This window comes from Polistes fuscatus, unplaced genomic scaffold, assembly GCF_010416935.1.
Source record: "Polistes fuscatus isolate 324 unplaced genomic scaffold, CU_Pfus_HIC Scaffold10, whole genome shotgun sequence".
Classification (NCBI taxonomy): domain Eukaryota; kingdom Metazoa; phylum Arthropoda; class Insecta; order Hymenoptera; family Vespidae; genus Polistes; species Polistes fuscatus.
In genome coordinates, this window is record NW_025112998.1 from 804952 (window position 1) to 825102 (window position 20151).

The 20151-nt window shown below is 30.4% G+C and overlaps 2 protein-coding genes across 4 annotated transcripts in view; both read right to left on the reverse strand.

Annotated features, from left to right (window-relative positions):
- Positions 1 to 7621: 7621 nt before the first annotated feature.
- On the reverse strand, positions 7622 to 12678 carry LOC122526089. Of its 2 annotated transcripts, XM_043649254.1 has the most exons (9): positions 12510 to 12678; positions 12291 to 12357; positions 11037 to 11298; positions 10429 to 10711; positions 9936 to 10124; positions 9474 to 9592; positions 8016 to 9378; positions 7816 to 7926; positions 7622 to 7739 (listed from the first exon to the last, which is right to left on the reverse strand). In XM_043649254.1, exons 2-8 carry the CDS (start codon positions 12354 to 12356, stop codon positions 7908 to 7910), a joined length of 2301 nt encoding a protein of 766 aa, XP_043505189.1. In that variant the 5' UTR covers position 12357; positions 12510 to 12678; the 3' UTR covers positions 7622 to 7739; positions 7816 to 7907. The 2 variants fall into 2 exon arrangements, with proteins under 2 accessions (XP_043505189.1, XP_043505188.1); XM_043649253.1 differs by lacking the exons at positions 12291 to 12357; positions 12510 to 12678 and having other exon boundaries at positions 11037 to 12042.
- Positions 12679 to 19003: 6325 nt separating this feature from the next.
- The window catches only part of LOC122526090 (epithelial discoidin domain-containing receptor 1-like), a 100438-nt gene continuing 99290 nt past the window's right edge, over positions 19004 to 20151 (reverse strand). For both annotated transcript variants that reach the window (XM_043649256.1, XM_043649255.1), the window contains exon 17: positions 19004 to 20073. In XM_043649256.1, coding sequence (XP_043505191.1) covers positions 19726 to 20073 — 348 coding nt within the window. In that variant the 3' untranslated portion in view covers positions 19004 to 19725. The remainder of the gene's footprint in view (positions 20074 to 20151) is intronic.

A 20151-nucleotide genomic window follows, 5' to 3' on the forward strand; every position in this document is an offset into this window, starting at 1 on the left:
AGTATGTCGTGAGAGAAAATGTGGAAAATAGTTTGATTAGAAGGCGCGGATTATTAAAAATACTAACCACTCGTCCTTCGGGTCGGCTGAGTACAAAGCATTTTTTCCTAACAATCATCTAATACGATATGGCATGTAGGGATGGCGTTATCAAATCTTATATTATCTCCGTTTCGTTTTTCTTTTTTCTTTTTTATTTATCTGTTATCCCTTTGCCCTCGAGAGGTGACTCTCACTCACCATGGGGTGTGCTACCGCAACTCGAGAGGTGACTATCGCTCACCACGTGGTTTGCTTCGGTAATTAGATACGCGGGACTAACTGTTTTCGTTTACTTTCTTCGACGCGGGTTCTTACGCTCTTTCTATATAATCTTATAAAGTATAAAGGGAAATGGATATAAGATTTTCTTATCTGGGATTAGTTCGCAACCATGAACCGGACTGCATTTTCGGCATTAGTTCGAACCTGACAGTCGTGACAGAGAGACTGCAGAATTTAAAGTTTTTGATCCCTAAAAACATGGAACGTTATTGTGACACTTGACAAGCCGGGCATGCATCTCGGCAGTTGTTATCTCAAATACCATACAATGCAAAATTACAAAGAATAACGTTTCAGAAATTATCATCTTAAAAATGTAAAGATACATTTAATATTAAAATATAAAAGTTTTATGTGTTACTTTATGCGTGTAATCATTTTAAGTTAGAGGTAAGAAATTCACCAAATACGCTACGAAACGCTTCGAGTTGCTGGTGCGCCGTGCGAAAGAGGTCCCGAGTGCAAAGGGTTAACAATTTCGAAAACTTTTACGTGTTACGTTTCTTTTTTTTGTTTTTTATTTCTACAAAATTTCGTGTTTTTTTGTATGGTTTATTTTTTTCTCCTTTTGTTTTTTCTTTTTTTTTTTAAACGTTGACAACTACTATTTCGTCCAATTACACGTCTAACGTAAATTGTATGTTGAATATCGGTGTTTGTAATATTATCTATTCCTCCTTCCTTCCCTCCCACTAATCCCTTGTCATTCCTCTTCTTTTTAAGGACCCGAAATATAAGCGAACTGGCTTTGCTAAATGCCATCGCTAATTAGGATAATGTAATATTTATCGAGAATTAAAAAACATTATTTTTCTTGTCATTTTCTTTTTCTTTGAATTTATATCGGTTAAAAATTTCAAAATTTTACCTGGGAGTATAATTGTGATCAATAATAATCTATTTATTTTTTTTTTCTTTTTTTTTGTTTATTATCATTTTTTTTTTATTATCATTTCATTGATAATTAAAGAAAAAACGATTTGTCGATTAGGACATTGAAAACGAAATTAAAAACGATTTAGGCGACTGTTATTATTAGTGATTTGAAAAATGTCTCTTATGTTTTATTTTAGCGAATAAGATTATATTAATAATAATAATTAGAGAAAAAAAAATTGTGCGTATGAACGTTTAAGTGCATGAGTGAAAGAGTGAAAGAGAGAGAGAGAGAGAGAGGATGAATGGATGAATCTGAATAAGTGAAAGAAAGAGAAATCAAGATAGATAGAAAGAAACAGAGATGAAGAAGATGATAGGTGTTTATCCGAAAGACGCCTATCAAAAAATCGACGTATTTATTTATTAATTATTGACATTGCGAATTTTCCGTTTGATCGGGCATTAAGAAGATTGAATGCATTTTTAGATTATTAGTTACATGAACGCTATATTTACGCTAATAATAATAATAATAACAATAATAATAATATTAATAATAATATTAATAATAATAATCATAATAATCATAATAATCATAATTGATAACTAATTCATTAGTAAATAATAATATAATAAAATAATAATAATGATAATAATGATAATAATAATAATATTAATAATAATAATAATAATAATAATAATAATAATAATAATAATAATAATAATAATAATAATAATAAAAATAAACAAATACAAAAAAAATATACAAAAAGCAACAATAACTGAAACTTGTGCGACAGTGAGAAGATTTCTGGATCCACCAACATAAATAAGAAAACCCATTCATACTTGATTGGGGAGGGGGAAAGAAACTCCTGTGAATGGAGTAAAAAAATTGGATAAACTGAGCCTTCAGAAAGAATATTATTATTTAAGAAAATTATATGACTAATAATAATGTGTGTGATGAACGTGATGATCCCAATAAATATAAAAATAAATATTTCTTCGCGTGAAAAGAAAAAGCGCGGGGTTAAGAATACGACAAAAAAACAAATGAATATTCATAGAATAGTCAAAATTAAAATGAAAAGGAAGAGCAAAATGCAGATTACCTACCATAAACTAGTTAGAGTATTATAAGAATCATTAATATATTTATCGTTCCGACTATTGACCGATATAGCATATATACTAATTATATAGACAAACAAGATTTAATAATAATAATAATAATTAGTAACGTAATATAATTTAATCTATTATTTATTATCTAGGTTTTTTTTTTCCTTCTAAAAAGAATAAAAAAAAGAATAAAAAGGGTAACGAAATTGCAACACAACAACCAAGCATTATCATCGCATTACCGTTTTTTCACAATTCACTTTTTACTTTTCTCGTCTTTCTTTTTCTTTCTTATTTTCTTCTTCTTTTCCGTTGCCTTATTTTCTTTTCTTCTTCTTTTAGTTTAATAATTATTATTAATAGTCTTGCAAATAAATGAACTGTTATTGTCTTTCGGTGATTTACGGTGATTTGACAGAAAAAAATATAAAAAAATAAAAAAAAAAAATAAAAATAAAAATAAAAGATACGAAAGAACACATATATATATATATATATATATAATAATAATTATAGCCGATATCTTCACAGGAAGTGCATCGCGTCTGACTTTTGGACCTTCATCCTTTTTAATCTTGTCACCTTGTATTTTCGTAAATAAGAGAGAAGAATATTTAAACGAGACGCACTAAATAATAAAGAGTTTAAGAGATCGCGTATTTACATATACTCGTGAGTGTTATAAACAATGAACGCCCGAGTTTTTTTCACTCTTAACTCTAGTTGACTATATTATATTTTGCTACCGTTTATAAACGTCAAATGTTATAGTAGAGAGAAAATAAATACAGTGAAGAAATAAAATAAACCTTTTTATCTCGATTACAATGCATATCATAAAAAACGTTGCATGAAAATAAGAATTTAGGAACGGGTGGTTATAGGGGGTTGGGTTGGAGTTGGGGAGGGAAGGGGGGCTTGAATGTAGGAGTGTTTTTATTGCGAGAACAAAACTAAAGATAAAAACAAATAGATAATGAGAAAGAAAGAGAGAGAGGGGGGAAAGCTTAAAAATATTTTAAGCATGAAATCCAGTGAAATCGTGCAATGGGTGATAGATTAATTACACACACGCACACACGTACATATACAAAGAAACAAAAATAAAAAAAAAAAGAAATAAATGACAAAATAAGTATCGTAATAATGGATGCTCGCAAGTCACGATGCACGTTCCTTCTCGGTATTCGGCGCCGAGTTTTTAAATAATCCTTCAAAATTAATGGTACAAATGTTTCATTTTTAAGAATTTTGATGTGTTCCAAACGATATATTGTTTTAGGTTGTTTTACATAAGGACGGACAGTGATCCGAAAAACGAGAGCACAATTATTGACGCTCCTTTAAAAAAATAAACTATATTAATATTTATCTTTACTTCGTATATAATATGTATAATTTATCTCGGTGAATTTATATAAATCTTTCGAAACCTTCCAAAGCGCTCAGGCAAGCTATATGATGTAAAAACAAACATGACTAAACATGCATAATTAAATCTGAGTGAGTAAAAAGTGATGGTAGGACACGAGGAACTTATTATAAATTAGCGATAAAATAATTAATTCCTTTAATCCTCGTGCCTACAAGCGTACCCATTTAGTTAAATAATTTTTTTCTCTATTACAAAAAGAGGCTTCTAATAATTTGTATTTTTTTGTGATAGCTTATTTTTTATTATGATCAACGTGTGTGTGTGTATATACATATATCTATATCTATATATATATTTATATATATATATATTTTTAAACAACAGCTATTGTGTAACAATTATATCGGACAAATTATGTGAAAGAAATGTTTTTTCTTTTTATTTCGTTTTTTAATTATGAAACTAACAAAGAGAAATGTCTCAATCTAATTTCATATAAAATTTTAATATCTTCTTTTTATAAATTGAAATCTTACATTTCGACGACTTCCAAATGATGTAAATGTATAAACAAACAAAAGTAAAAGTTAACTTTATCGTCCTGTCGTGACGCAAATGTTGCGACGTAACAGCTGCTTCCACCTGTTACAGGTTTTACACACACGAAAATAATATTTGCACGTACATATTAATACACGCATATACACAACGTACATATTAACACGTGTTTTTACATAGAAAGAAACATATAAAAAAATGGATTTACATGTACACGCAAATAAAAGAAAAAAGGGGGAACGTTTTCCTTACGGGATGCAAAGTTAATTTTTTGTAGAAAAATGAAAACTTGAAATTGAAATGCGACGATGCCAAAATAGTATTAATGGTAATAATTAGAGGTTAAAAATATTTGTAATAGTAAACGTAAAGTATATAAGGAAGTCATTAACGCGATATGAACAAAAAGGATTATTTAATACACATACACATACACGTCGCATTCGTAAGCAAACACATGTAACAATAAAAATTAAATAAAACGATGAGGTGACGTTGAGAAACAGAGATTAAACAAAGAAAAAGGAGAAAGTTAATATTTGTTGGAAGGAACTTCTAAATGCGCGAGTAGGAAAAAAAAAAAGGGGAAATGAAAGAAAAGTTGACAAATGTATTTTTTCTTCCAATGCCAAAAAGATGCCATTTTGTTTTTTACGAAAAAACCTACGAAAAAAGTCCTAAAAAAAGAAGCGAAGTTAAGAGGAATGAAGAGAAACTTTTGAGATAGTTTGTAGAGAAAACGTATGTAAGTGTAATAGCGAAAAAGTAAAGGAAAATAAAAAAAAAAGAAAAAGAAAAAGAAAATAAAAACTCGATGTATATGTCTCGTGAAGTAAAATTACAAATATTCATTAAAAAAAGAAAAAAAAAAAAAAAAAAAAAAAAAAAAGACAAAATAAAAAACCCGACAAAAGAAAATGAAAAAAAAATAAAAAAAATAAAAGACACACACACTTGTTCGCCTTATGATGAAGAAGCAAAATAATACAATAGAAGAAGAAGAAGAACGAATAAAATTTAAAAGAAAGAAAAAGAAAACAATATTTGTAGTTTACAGTAAAACAGAGTTTGAAAAGATAAATAAACAATAGTATAATAAAATATGGACACGTCAGTGTTGCATTGTCCAAATACCTGAGATGCAGAAATTGTGAGGATATGTTTGGTTGAACGAATATAATATAAAAGGAAACAAAAAGAGAAAAGGAAAATAAATATACAAAAATGCAAATATAAATGAATTATAAATGAGAAACGTATTTCTAATTAGCAGAATGTACTGTTTGAAACTCACCATTTTTGCATTTTGGTATCATATTGAAGAAGATTAAAATAAAAAATAAATAATAAAGGGAGGTTAAAAAAAAGAAGAATATCCCCGTGTCACTCACAGGGCATTACGCATAAAATGTTATGTATACACCAATTATATATGTACATATATTTTTGGACAAAAAGAAAAAAAAAATCGTGAAGAGAAATTTTAAATCGAAATTAAATTTTTTCGGCGTGGGAAAAGCGGTAGACTTTTGACAGATCACTCCCGTTCGTATATAATCGATCCTGGAATTCGTCGTAACTTGAAATGAATAAATAAATAAATAAAAATAAATAAATAAATAAATAAATAAATAAATGAATAAATATAAATGATAATTCTTCATTTAATTGTATACAAAAAAATGAATGAATGAACCAATTGATACATCGTAACTGTTTATCGATCGATCGTCTTCGAATAATCTTCCCACAATTGGATTCTTGGATCGATCGACGTAAAATGCGAGCACTAGTCTCTTTCTTCTATATATATATATATATTTTGTTTTTTGTTTTAAAAAAGAACGTGAGAAATGAAAATAATATAAAGATAAAAAGAGTTAAATGAAGTCTTATTAAATGTTGAGTCTGTCAGGCGGTTGACCGCGCCCTAACGCGCCGAAAAAAATCAAATGTATTTATAACTATTTATTTACGCGAGATAAAAAGAATGGAAAGAAAAAATCTAATATATTGATGACGATTACGTAAATAACCGTAAGTTAAGCTGTAATTTTTCTAATAAAAAAAATAAAAAAAAAAGAAAATAAATAAATAAATAAATATGTGAATGAATAAATAAATAAATAAATATACAAAATAATTTTTTGATGCGTTCCATTCGCCAAAACGATAGGCCAAAACGAAAATCGAAGCGAAAGGAACTCCGAAGCAATTAAAAGAAAGACTATTCAATGATAAAATGAACAAATAATAAAAATAAAAAATAATAATGATTAATGAATAATAATAATAATAATAATAATAATAATAATAATAATAATAATAATAATAATAAATAATAAATAAATAATAATAATAATTAATAATAATAATATTATTAAATAATAATTATAATAATATTAATAATAATAATAATAATAATAATAATAATAATAATAATAATAATAAAAATAATAATGAGAAAATGATAGTAGTAACGAGTAATGATAATGATAACGATATTGATACTGGAAAAAATTTTAAAGCTGTCGTTCCGTAATATTGTTGGCTGATAAAAGCTGTGAAAGCTATGCGTGTAACGAAGAGGGTTAAAAAAAAAAGCTTATAATTAGTATGCTTAGATTAGAACACTAAAGGTAATAAATATAAGTAATTAAATTAAGCCGATTACTACACACTACGGATGATTATTATTGACATAAGAGTAGATTTAGGTGAGATTATATTATAAGCCAGTTGTAATTGTCCTTTGTGAATATACATAAGGCAGAAATGAAAAATACAAGAAACTTTTATGAGTAAAAAAATTGTCTAACTTTTTTTTATAAATTTATTCGAATACCTCGTACGCCATAGTCTTTAAAAGAAAAGACTTTTGCATTTATTGCAATTGATTTGTAATCAAGATTATTTTATATCGCTATTAGTATTTGTCATATAATAATTAAATGAAATCAAATTATAATCGCATTGTTGAAAACTAAACGACAAGATTCTATGCAACAAATTTTTTACCAAATTAAAATGGTTGTATACATTATATAATATATATATATATATATATATCTTATTATTCTTGGAATAATTGGTTCGTATACAGCACTTGCCTAGAGTTAAAATTATTAAAGTCTATAGGAATATAATTGATTAATAAACCATTATTCTTTTCTTATCTAGTAACAAAGATTTTCTAAAGATGCTTAAAAAAACATTATACAAGACTAATTAAAATTTGTCAATCATATTATATGTACAACGAGATATCAGACATATTAAAATTACAAATAATTATTATTAAAATATACTCATCTTTTTTTTCATAATAAAATTGACGTTATTTCAAGAGCTTTCCTTTGTTTGATTAACAACATTTCTCGTTGTTAAAGAAATCTCTGTGAAATTAATTTCTTTTTTCTTAAAACATGCTAATATTACTCTCTTAGTCAACCGACAGGTATTATTATGTAAGCAGTATCTGAAACGTACAATGATTAAATAAAAACGAAGTACGAATGTCAAAATTATCCTTCATGTGTATGAATATAAATTACCTTTCTGCATTTCGAAGTCGGACTTTCATTGGCTCAAAACAATCGTTTGAAAAACGAACTGAGATGAGGTTGATAAACTTTTCATTTATGTCTTATTTAGAATTCTTCGATCTTTTTTTTGAAGGCAATGATATTAATGTCAAAAATGTCAAGGAAAAAGTATAGTAAAAGTATTCGAAAAAATTTAATTACTAACTGACCTACTAGCGCTACCACCGATGGAACCACGATGAATGGGAGCTTCAGTTTTAATGATAACACCTTGTGCGATACCATAGTGTTCGTAAACATCTTTACCAGATACGAAAGTATTGATATTCGAAGTAGTTTGCTTCGATTTAATTGATGACATTTTTTCTGTTGGACGTGAGGGCAAAACATCAGGAGGTAACGAAGTATTACTGACACTTTGTAGTGCATTTAAACTTTGCATCACTAAATGAGATGCAATTGGCATGGACAATGGATTAGTTGCTTGTACAATTGTTAATTTTTCTTTCTGTTCCGTTGATTGTACATCCTTTTGAAGATCTGACGACGCCAAAGAGGTAGGTGACTCTGATACTCTTTTAACGAAATCGTTTGTAGCTTTGTCAACAATAGACGAGACCCTTTGAATTGTATTTTTAACAATTTTGTTATCAACTAAGGGCGATCTATCTGACTGAGTTGTTATTAACGCACTGACAGATTGACTTCTTTTAGTTGCTTCGTTCAACTTTATTTCATTCGTACGCGTTGACGTCTCCGAAAAAGGCGTCGTCTTTGCACGATGCTTCCTTGTTGGAGTTTGAGGACTTTCAACGTGTGCTTTCCCATTGACAGCACTGTTTCTAGGAATTGAATAGGTTCTTTCTACAGTGACGTCAATCGATGAACCATTGCTACCGTAATTTCCACTAGTTGTTGGCACAGAACTGTCCCTTGAAGTAGTACCGTTGTCTTTTTGAGAATCGTCGATGATCTGATCATTAATATTGGCCGATGAGGATATTGTATTATCAATAATTGAATTATTTTTTAATCCCATCTTATTTCCATTGATAACCTGTCCAGTATTCAGTTCTAAAGGCTCAGTGTTTTGTTCTTCTTTCTTGATCATTGCTAGGCTGGGGTCGCCATTAGGGAAACTAGCAAATCTAGCAACGGTTTCTCGTTCTTCAGCAACTTGCGGAGCGAATGGTATCTTCCTTTCAACGGGTTTAACCGATGAACGCCTTTTTGTTACCATTTCTGTTCGTCTCTTTCTTCTCTTAGTCTCAGACGTTTCTTTCTTTGGTGGATGCATTTCTGGAAAATGTCTACCTCTCATAGAAACTGGTTCCTTATCTTCTAACTCTTGGGCATCGATACATTCGTTAATGTCTGATTCATCCTCTTCGTTCTCTTCTACGATAGCACTAGCTTCTATCCATTCCCTGATACGGTCTTTCTTTTTAGCTCGATCAACGGTCGTTTCAATTCCATAAGTAGTCAGCGTATGCAGCAGTTGGTTTTTTTCTTCCAAAGAACTGTGAAAACTGTACATGGATGGACAAAGTTCGTCTCTTTCGTCAGCACCACCTGAAATAAGTAGGACAAGTTTGTTATACTTTTCGTGTAATATAACTAGATTAATGAGGTTAGAGATATTAAAATAATCTCAACATATTTCTTACCATTCAAGGCTTTTTCAGCACCCAATTTAGCTAACCATCTGTCTTCCAAATATTTATTAACTTCCAACACGCTAACAGGCCTTTTCTCCGCCTTAGGATCTAACAGCCTCTTAAATAGTCTGCGTCAATATATTCAAATATGTTAATATTTGATTATGTTTATTTGATTATTTGAAAGTCGCAAAAAACATTTCAATAGACTATGGTTCAAAGAGAACTAATTTGAACGGTTGCCAATTCAAAAATATAATGTCACAAGAATCCATTAACTCATTTGTTTGCACAACTTTAAGAAACATTATCTAATATATATATATATACTTCGTCAAAATATAATAATTTTTAAATAATAGAAATTACTAACGTTTATATATATATTTTTGATACTCAGAAAAATAAAAAGGCATCAACAATTTAGATTGATACCACGTGGTCATGCGTACTAAAAGTTAAGATATTTACCTCTGTGCCCGTGAGCTGATCAGCTGAAATAATTTCGGTTTCTTGGCGATGTTAAGCGTCGCATTGTGCCAGTTTAGATATCTTGTGTATCGTGGGTCGTCCAATGCTGCTTTCTGCCATGGTAGGCATCCGGTCAGGCAAACAAATAGGACAATGCCGAATTGCCAAACGTCATGAGATGTCAGGGCTCTGAAAATTGCATTAAATTAATAGTCAATCAATATTGATTACCAAAACTGTCAATTAATTTTATTAATCATCGCCTAAGACAATTGACCTTTTTAATTGTCCAGAATTGGTGATGCATAGTGATCACAAATAGATCTATAGGATGACTCAAGTATAATGTAGTGTTGTTGGTGAGAATAACTGATTGGTAAATAAGTGATGGTAGTAAAATTAAATCGGTGTAGATAGTTGTGTTTTAAAATAGAATTAAAGTAAACTATCATGCAACCTAATCGTATATTTAAAATGTATAGTTCTTAATTACTTGTAGGTTTCATCGGTCTTGATCTGTAGTACCTCAGGGGGTGAATAAGGAAGCCACTCATTGTGCCTTCTTACGATAGTGTTAACTCGTCTGGTCTCGCCGAAGTCACAAAGCTTTATACGAGAGAAATCGCTTCGAAAAACTAGTACATTATCCAACTTGATGTCCCTATGAACAAGCTCGCGACTGTGAATATGATGAACAGCGGCTGCCAATTGTCTTGCAACTCGTTTTGCGTGTAGCTCGCCTAAACCAGTCTCTGTTACGTTCGACGTTAGATCACCTGAAAATATACATCATTCACTATTAGTTATCCATTTGAAATTATTCTCATTAATCGTATTTTGGATCTTTCCCTTTTTGTTATATTATCTAAATAAAAAAAATCGCGAGTATTTATTAAACGATTAAATTAGTTTAAAAATTAATTTAAAAATAATCTTCAATATCATAATTAAACGATATGTATTTATTTGATCGAGTTGCATCAGATTTACTGACGAATACAGATCGAATGTATATAGTATAGAAAATTTGCGAGACAAGTTGTATGCAATCATTAAAGAAACATGGCAGACACGTAGCAGAACGTAAATCATTGATCTTACCCAGTGGTGCGTATTCCTGGCTGAAAACGTAGAAGCCAGCAGTCTCGAAAGCAACGTCGTATGTAGTTATGATGTTACGATGTGCTGCTAGATGTAACCCGTAATGGAATTCACGAAAAAAATCCGATAGCCCAGTGTACGCTTTTGGTAGAGCTTTCAAGACCATTTCGGTTTGCGTACTGCGATGCTCGGTCAAAAGAATTTTCCCGAACCATCCCTCACCGACGATTTGAAGTATATCGAACTCGTCAATTAAGTTAACCTGAGGTATGAAGAACTTTTGATTAATATCGTTAACGTGGCTCGTATCCAAGTCGAGATGAAATCGGCCATCGTTGGCCGACAATGTGTAAGGAACAGGTGCAGCTTGCATGATCTTCTTCGATACGAGAAGATCCCCTAACGAAACGATCTCTAAACGATCACTGTGCGTTGAACGCGTGGATCACCATCCGTAGACTCTACTCGCACGAATCGTCTGTCTCTATTTTTAATTCGACGCATGCTAACGTCGGCACCTAACGAACACATCACGTTTTTGTGTCACAAAACGAGGGTTCGTTCCATGGTAAAAATGTCTTAAGGTTTCTTTTTTATTTCTTTTTTTATTTATTTCAATAACTAAGAAGAAAATTGTTTAATGAAAAACTTTGCATAGTTAGCGCGAAAACAATTTAATACAATTAATTTGTAAGATTTGATCGATCGTTAAGTAAAATTCTTAATAAATTATACTTTCAACATATAATTAAGTCGTTTATACAACAAATGTAATTAATGTTTTATCATTTAGATTAATAATAAATTGTGAAAAATTCTATACAACGTTAACGTTAGTACCAAACGTGAGATCACGTGGCACGTGTTACGCAAGTCGTTTACAAATACAATTACGTATTCTCAGTTCAATGTCTTGAATGTGAACACGATGAACATAAAACTGACACTATTCAAGAATCTGTCCCAACTATATCTACATTAAATCATTATGATATATAGAGACTATCGCGTGGCGTCATCTTTCCGAGATCGTCAAGTAGCAATGTTATTAAGAAAGGAAACTGGTTTAATGCCAGGAACAAGGAGATTGCTCGTAATTTCGACAAATGTAAGTAAGTATTGTTAAGTCTTGCTCGCTATTTCGGGATCTCAAAGACTCGATTCGCTGGAAAATCCGTATGGCATAGTTAATTCTAAATGATGACTAAAGTGCGTGCCTTTTAATTTTTCCAATAAAGGATTCATTAATTTTACCTTTTCCAACTCGAATTCTCGTACCCTGTGAATCGATCCACCCATAGCCTTCTTCATTAAATTCATCCTGTTTAATAATTTAGGGTAATGTTTGTCAATATAAAATTGATGAACTTATGCACACTTTTATTATAAATATTAAATGCACTATAAACGTGTCACATATTTAATCATTTCTATATATTACAATTTTTATATAAAACTCAACGATAATCGTACTTGCACTTATAGAAATGGTGCCGCCGTTGATGATTAAATGAACTTTATTGTCACGTAACCAACGTTCGCCAAACCGAACCAATGAAAAGCTATTAATGTCCTAGCTAATTTATCAGGACATATCAGTTACATTTCACGTTATTTTCTCTTATACGTATAAATTAAGCGCACGTTATAATACTATAAATAATAAGAAAAATCATGTGAGAAAATAAAATGTACGATATATATTTTAAACAAATTGTACGTTTCTTTATATCAATCGGTAAAAGGAAAAGAAAAAATGAAAATAAAAGAACTTTTAACGATCAGGGTGAACTTGTAAGTTCCACTAACTTCACAACGGGCCTCCCAGTGTTCGGTGCACTCTTTGGCTGTCTGCAGTATTTATAAAACACCGACCGGAAAGCAACTGGCGAGCTGATTTTGGCGCCGAGCCGGCTTACCCGTGCGCCGACGCCTCATCTTTAACACTTCTTCGTCGGCGTCTCTTCAAAAACGACTTCCTAAGTCGTAACGAATCATCGTGGAACGTTAACGTTAACGTTTACCTTACGAAAAATACGCGCTGCCAGAAATGACATTTGATTCATTGTTCGCATTGTATTTGGTTTTGTAAAACACGGGGTTCTCATGAACATGAAGAAGCTCATTGTTTCGGAAAAAAAAAAGAAAGAAGTAGAAATTTAATTTAATTTTCATTTGGTTTTATTCCACCTAGAAAGTGATTTGTATTTTAATATTTCCTGTGTTTCATAAAAGAGAGAGAGAGAGAGAGAGAGAGAGAGAGAGAAAAAGGGTTGACCGATAATTTCATTTCAAATGTGTTTATTATTCCGTTCCACTGTCTTATTACAAATAGAAACCGTCGTTGTGCTTCGTACGTGCCCAGATTTCGATGCATTTCAAGGAATCGATTAATTTATTATAAAAGGCTTTACAAGAAAACACAGACAGAAAACAGATCGTAGTACAGTCGTATTATTTAATGCGAGACGCATTAACATATTCCTTACGAACATACAAATAACCGTTTCTTTTTTTTTTTTCTTATATCGGCTGCAATATTACAGTACGTCGCACATTCGATTCATACGAACCTTATTTGGTTTTTTATTTTTTTAATGTTTTTTTTTGTTACTTCTTTTTTTATTTTCTTTAGATCTCGCGCGTATATCGTACATTTGAGCTCTATAAGGAACATGCTAATAAATATTACGTTAAAAGTGGAGGATTCATGCTCGATTACACACCAAGAATAGGAGTTGTAATGAGTTGAGAATGACTCTCGATTTTATTCTTCGAAGATCGTTCTGATTAATAAACGAACATGTGAATATAATTATATTAGCAATGATTCTGTCCCGTTAAGAAAATATTACATGCTGATGTGTAAAAGTATTGACTTTGGTATTTTATTGGTGATGACTCTAAAACGAGACATTTTCGTCTTGATATTTTTGCACATGCAGGAAATTCGTATCATTGATATATACCTTTGGTAAGTACTTTAAATACAGCAAGCACTTTGTATAATCATTTTTATCCGACATTCAACGAATTATCAGACGAATTTAATTAACTTCGATTAATTGAAACGATTTTTTTTTTTTTTATAATCAGTCTCGACGGTTGTATAATTTTACCAAATATTTGAAATACATGCACGAGTACTTGTCAAATGAAAACATATTCATTTGTATGATATTCATACATCTACGAGACTAATTTATTATTTTCCCCTTCCTCTCTGAACATGATTTCAGTTAAAAGTCATTACCAAAGTATTACGATTCAATACTTTTGCACGTTATAATATAATAGTATACCGGTTTTTCTCGTCGAGTGTGCTTTAAAAAACCGATGTATTGTGATACTCTCGCAGTTGTTAGCAGAAAAATTCGTGAATGTTGTTGTTCGATTGATTATTGATCGCATTTAAAGTTCAATCGAATATTAGAAACAAGCTTGTTTCATCTATTATTATTATTATTTCTTTTTCATCTTCTTTTTTTGTTGTTTTTCCTCCTCTATCATAGATTTTTCTTTTCTCGCGATCGTCGATCGCATTTTGTGCTCTACAAAGTGACCGCGAGAAGTGACTAGTTATATTCTACATATAATGTCGTATCATATATTTATATATACACAGCTACCGAATAACATATATAGTTTTTTATGATTTGTCCCTTAATTGTCGATTCGTTTATGATACAAGTAATTTCTAAATCGTTGTACATCGTTACGTTTTTTACCAGTCCCGCTCTATACGAAATTTAATTACATTCTTTCGATTTAACTTATCCATTTCTTATTTTTTTTTTTCATCGACTCTCTTACTACCAATTAAAGTTATATTACACATATATACACACGCACACGTATACATGTGCATATGTATATCCGTGCACGTGTATTATAAATAATTATATATATATTTATATACGTGTGTGATCATTTTCAGAAGTTATGATTTTACCACGTGGTATCGTTTTTTTTTTCATACCTGTACTCGATAAATTCAATGGATGTATATATTATGGTCTATAAAAAATAAGGAAAAAAAAAAACGATATTCTTCCAGTATACACTTGAAACAAGATCACAGGTTGATAGGATGGTTAAGATCATGTCACAGTAAAACCACGAAATAAAACCATAACTTTTGATTTTAATCACATTACCCTCCGACGATCTCATTTAAACCAGTCTAATTTAAACCGACACTTGCGTCGCACTTATTTCATTGTTCCTAAGTTTATTTTTCTTCTCTCCCCCCCCCTCTTGTTCTTCTTCTTTCTCCTCTTTGTTTTTTGTTTTGTTCTTTAATAAGTCGAAAACGACCCGTTTAGTATTTACAGAGATTAGATACAAAATTATAAACAGTTTTTAGTACAAAATAATTTTATGACTATAACGATTAAGGTTTTCTTTCCTTCCCTTCTTTTTTGTTCTCCCTTTTTTAAATAGCATTGTAATAACGGACACGGGCACGGTGTTTCCATTTCTTATTATATTCTTATTCACCCTATTTCTCTCTTTTTCTATTTCCTCAAAACATTATCTTTTTTCCACTATTGGATCTCATTTCTTCATTTCATTTTTTCCGTCGACAAGGAAATAATATTCCACGTCTAAGAAGTTATAACGTTGAAGCAAATAAAACAAATGTTTTAACTTTTGCCCGCGTCCGGTACAGAAGATACAACTCAGGTGAGCTCTTTTTTTCACAGTCTTCCCGATTAATTATTTACTCCGTTTTCTTTTTTTTAAAGATTCCATTCAATTCCATAATAGACCGGCAAATACGATGCTTTTTAAAATGAAGCGCTTTTTTTTTCATTTTGAAAAAGAAGGAATTCAATTCGATTCATCTTAAATTCAATGGTCGCTTATTTTCTTCGTTTTTTTTTTTTTCTTTTTTCTTACAAGTTTCAACTGACTTATAGCACAAGAAGTGAACGTATTTCTAGAAAGAAAAATAATAATAATAATAATAATAATATAATAATAATTTACACAACAGAGCGCAATGTATTTCAAAGAGAGGCGAAACAAGGGACCTTGACTTTTCTTTCCCTTTTTTTATCTTTTCGTTTTTTTTTTGGATGAATAATTAATTACACGTTAACACACTTATTCTCTTAATGACGTTTTTTTTTTCTTCCTCAGACACGTAGCGATCTCACACGTTAGCTAACGACTTTGACAGAGCTCTATTTCGCAACGAACTTAAAAATTATTATTCGATATAATTGGCGGAGAAGGCGCATATTATTAAGGTAGAATAGTCATCTCGATTTAATTTCATTCAGGTAAGAAAGGATTACGTTTTTTCTTTTTTTTTTTTTTTTTAATTTAAATTCGTAATCGGATATACTAGCAACGGGATTAATTATTGTTCTTCCCGATACTCCGATAAAAAAATAAAAAACTAACGAAAAGTTTTGTATCATTTTGTTTTTTCTTCTTTTGTTGTCTTACGAAATAATGATGCTAAGCTCGAAAAATGTAATCCTTTCGTTTCTGATAATCTCATCGAGCTAGTTAGGTACAGGTAGATACGAAGAGATATACTGAATTATCACATGAGTAGACAAGTGAGTTACTCTTTAGCAGTAGGGGCAACGATATAGCCAAAGGCAGCATTATTTTTATATCAATTTAATTCGAGCGCAACTATTATTCATATTATTCTAGTTGTTATTAAAATCAAACCTCGTGTGTCTATCTATCCGTTCGTTTTATTTTTCACATACGAAATTTGTTGAATTTAACATAGACCAAGTAAGAATTTCGTTTTAAGATGATAAAAATATTGCAGTATTGCAACAAATTAATCCAATCATGTTTGATTATTAATTGTAGGTAAAGACATACATACAGATAGACACAAATTTCATTGAATTTCGCATAAGTATACGAGATAAATTCGATTTTAGTCACGCTCGAATTGAACATATTCGAAAAACGTATATGACTAATTTTCTGACTATCTACTTCCTTAAATGGCATTAGATTAATTTATATAAATAGTATTTTTAACGTTTTAACGGTAACATCGCCTATACGTTAAGATTACGCGTTACTATCACGTTTCACAATGTTGTTCATTTCTTTTTTTCTGCATTACCAATAAAGCATTAAGAAGAAAGAATGATACAGCATTATGAAAGACAACAGCATATTTTTCGTAGTAATCTAATATCTTTCATGTACATATACAATGGAACTTAATTGATTGAATTGTTTCGTTGAACTCTTTCGTTCCCATATTTCATTTTCGTCAAAGTGATTATGCACGTTACGTAGATATTTATATATACACTTGTATAATATAATCCGATTTTTTTGTTTGTTTTGTTATCTATTGCTTTTCGATTTCCCATGCTTCCTTACTTCTTATTAAATTTTTATTCATTCGTTGAAATAAGCACGAAGGAACACAGCACGATATGTTGTAACATTTGCGAAAATGATATTTTCCAAAAAGCTTCGTTCGTTCGTTCGTTCGTTAACAATTTAATCATTTAGCTATAATTGACGTGTATACTCGTCATGCAGAAATGTTAATATTTTGTGTTATCGTTTCATTATATTATATGACACAATTTAGGTAGACACTTTTCAAAGATGTCACCGCATAGCTAATTGGTTAAATAATAAATGGTAACTATTGTTTTTTTCTGCTTAAACAGAAAATATTGTCATTTTATTACGACGTATATACTCGTCAATTCGCAGTGAACTGGTTAACAAGATTTTACCTTCAATAATTTTAGAAGATTGCCGAAAGAAATTGTGCGATATTCAAAAGAAATAATCATTGTTTATTATTATGTATATTAAAACGTAGTCCTATGCACGATATATTTATACTAGTATCATTGATCCCGCCTAGCATATAGAATTTCCTTCTTCTATTTTAAATAACGTATCTGTTGTCGTTATATTATTATTTCGATATATTGCCGTTAGTCGAACATATGCTAATTTCAATTTATGTAATTTTTTTGTTATCTTTACTTTTTCTTCGATGATTCATTTAGATTTATCAATAGCAATGTTCACTACAAGAATGGTAAAACGTTATCGAATTTCAATTCTTAGCATTTTTTTAAATTCCTCGTGTCCGACTATCAAGTGACATGAATGAATAAAATTTGAAAAAATGTTAAACATTAAAAATTAACTTAAATAATCACCGATAAATTTAGTCGTATTTTTTATTTGGTTTAAATTAATATTTTAAAACATATTTAGAAAGTATATTCATGTCGCTTGGCATCCATTTGATTCTATAAAATTTACTTATCATCATTATGTATATATATCTATATATATACATGCAGACTTGTCTCGAAAAGAGGTTTAGTTTTTTTATTATTTTATATTATATCGAAGAGAAGTAGATCGTTACACGCATACTTATATTATTAACGCATCCTTCATTGTACAGATCACACACGCGCGCACACACACACATACACACACAAACATACATAATACACATCATTTCGCGATCTTCGATTAGTTAGCAACGATAGTCACAGCGTTTATATTGTTATAATATAATATATTGCCATTATGGTCGATGTAATTTTTAATTAAATAGAGAAAAAGATAGTTAGAAAGAAAGAAAGAAAGAAACAAACCAACAAACAACGAACCAAGCGAACAAACAAACAAACAATCGCTCTAAATCGTTATTTTAAATCTATTAAAATTTACGAAAGCAATTGTGTTGAATTTATCGATCGTATGATCAAAATCGATATCAATGAAATAATTATTCAATGGCATAGGTACGTACTCGTCTATGCAGGAATGTTCACAGCGGTATTTAATAGCTAATTTTACATTGTATTGTTCTTAAATGTTTACATTACGAAGAATCTTGATTAGTTTTCTCACGAAATTTATATCATTACCTTTATTCAGTTTCATTATCTTTTTTATATTTTTATTTTTTATTTATTTATTTATTTATTTAATTTTTTTTTGTTCTCTTTTCTTTTTCATTTAATCTTAAGTTTATTACATCAGAGGCGTATATCGCCGTTCTATCGTTCAGTCGTATAAACGCAGTAGCCTTTTTTATTAAACAGTTTAATAAGAACCACGGCGCACTCATTGGATTGTCGAAGTCACAGTCCAACGTCATATTCTTGTCTCTTAGAAATATTCAAATGTAACGTATTCTCTTTTTTTTTTCTTTCTCGAAAACAGAATGCAAAAGAACGAACCAATTTGACGATTCCAATCAAAAGCGGGAGTTTCTAGAATTTAATTCTGAATAAGAGGAATGTTCGCGATTTTTAAGCTCCTAACAACTCTCTCATGAAAAAAAAAGAAAACCAATACGATGACATTATTTTCCTTAGATACGTAATCGTCAAAAATATCTTTCCCCATCTACTTTACCATACCAAAGTTAAATTCCTAAATAATTGGAAGATATTTATTTTATTCATCAGTGTGTAATACGTTCGCGATTGATTTCAAGATATTCTCATTGATTAAGATTCCCAAACGATCTACGTTGTCAAAGGTTCATCGAATAAATTTGTTCCGATGAATGAACCGATGAACAACAAGTAATAGAAGAAAATTCGATGAAATAATCGAATAATCATCGTTCGATTCTCGTAACATCGGAGAATCGTAAATGTTCAGAAAATAAATCATAAACCTCGTTGGTGTTGATGGTTCAATATCAAGACGTTGGCGCGTATCCGAGATTTTTCCGTTGTAAGAACAAGGAAATCTCGCGGAAGGTTGGACGTTCGCTTTCCTCCCGACGCCAACATTCTAACATCAGATCGTAAATATCTTTCGAAGAAGCTGTAGGTCTTGGAAGATAATCGAAATGATCGTTTGTTCCATCGGTACCACCGCTTTCCGATGCCGAGCCGTCTTCTTCGTTAGCACGATGAAATCTTCGTAGACTTTCGACCACTTCCTCGTTCGATAAATGTTCGTAAGGTATTCGCCTTCCTAGATTTAAGATCTCCCAAAGAGTCACAGCGAATGCCCAGACATCACTCTTGGTCGTATACTTGCCCTTTTAACAAATAAATTCTAATTAGAGTGATCGTTATAAAAAAAAAAAACAAAATATTATTCCAACTATCATTCGTTA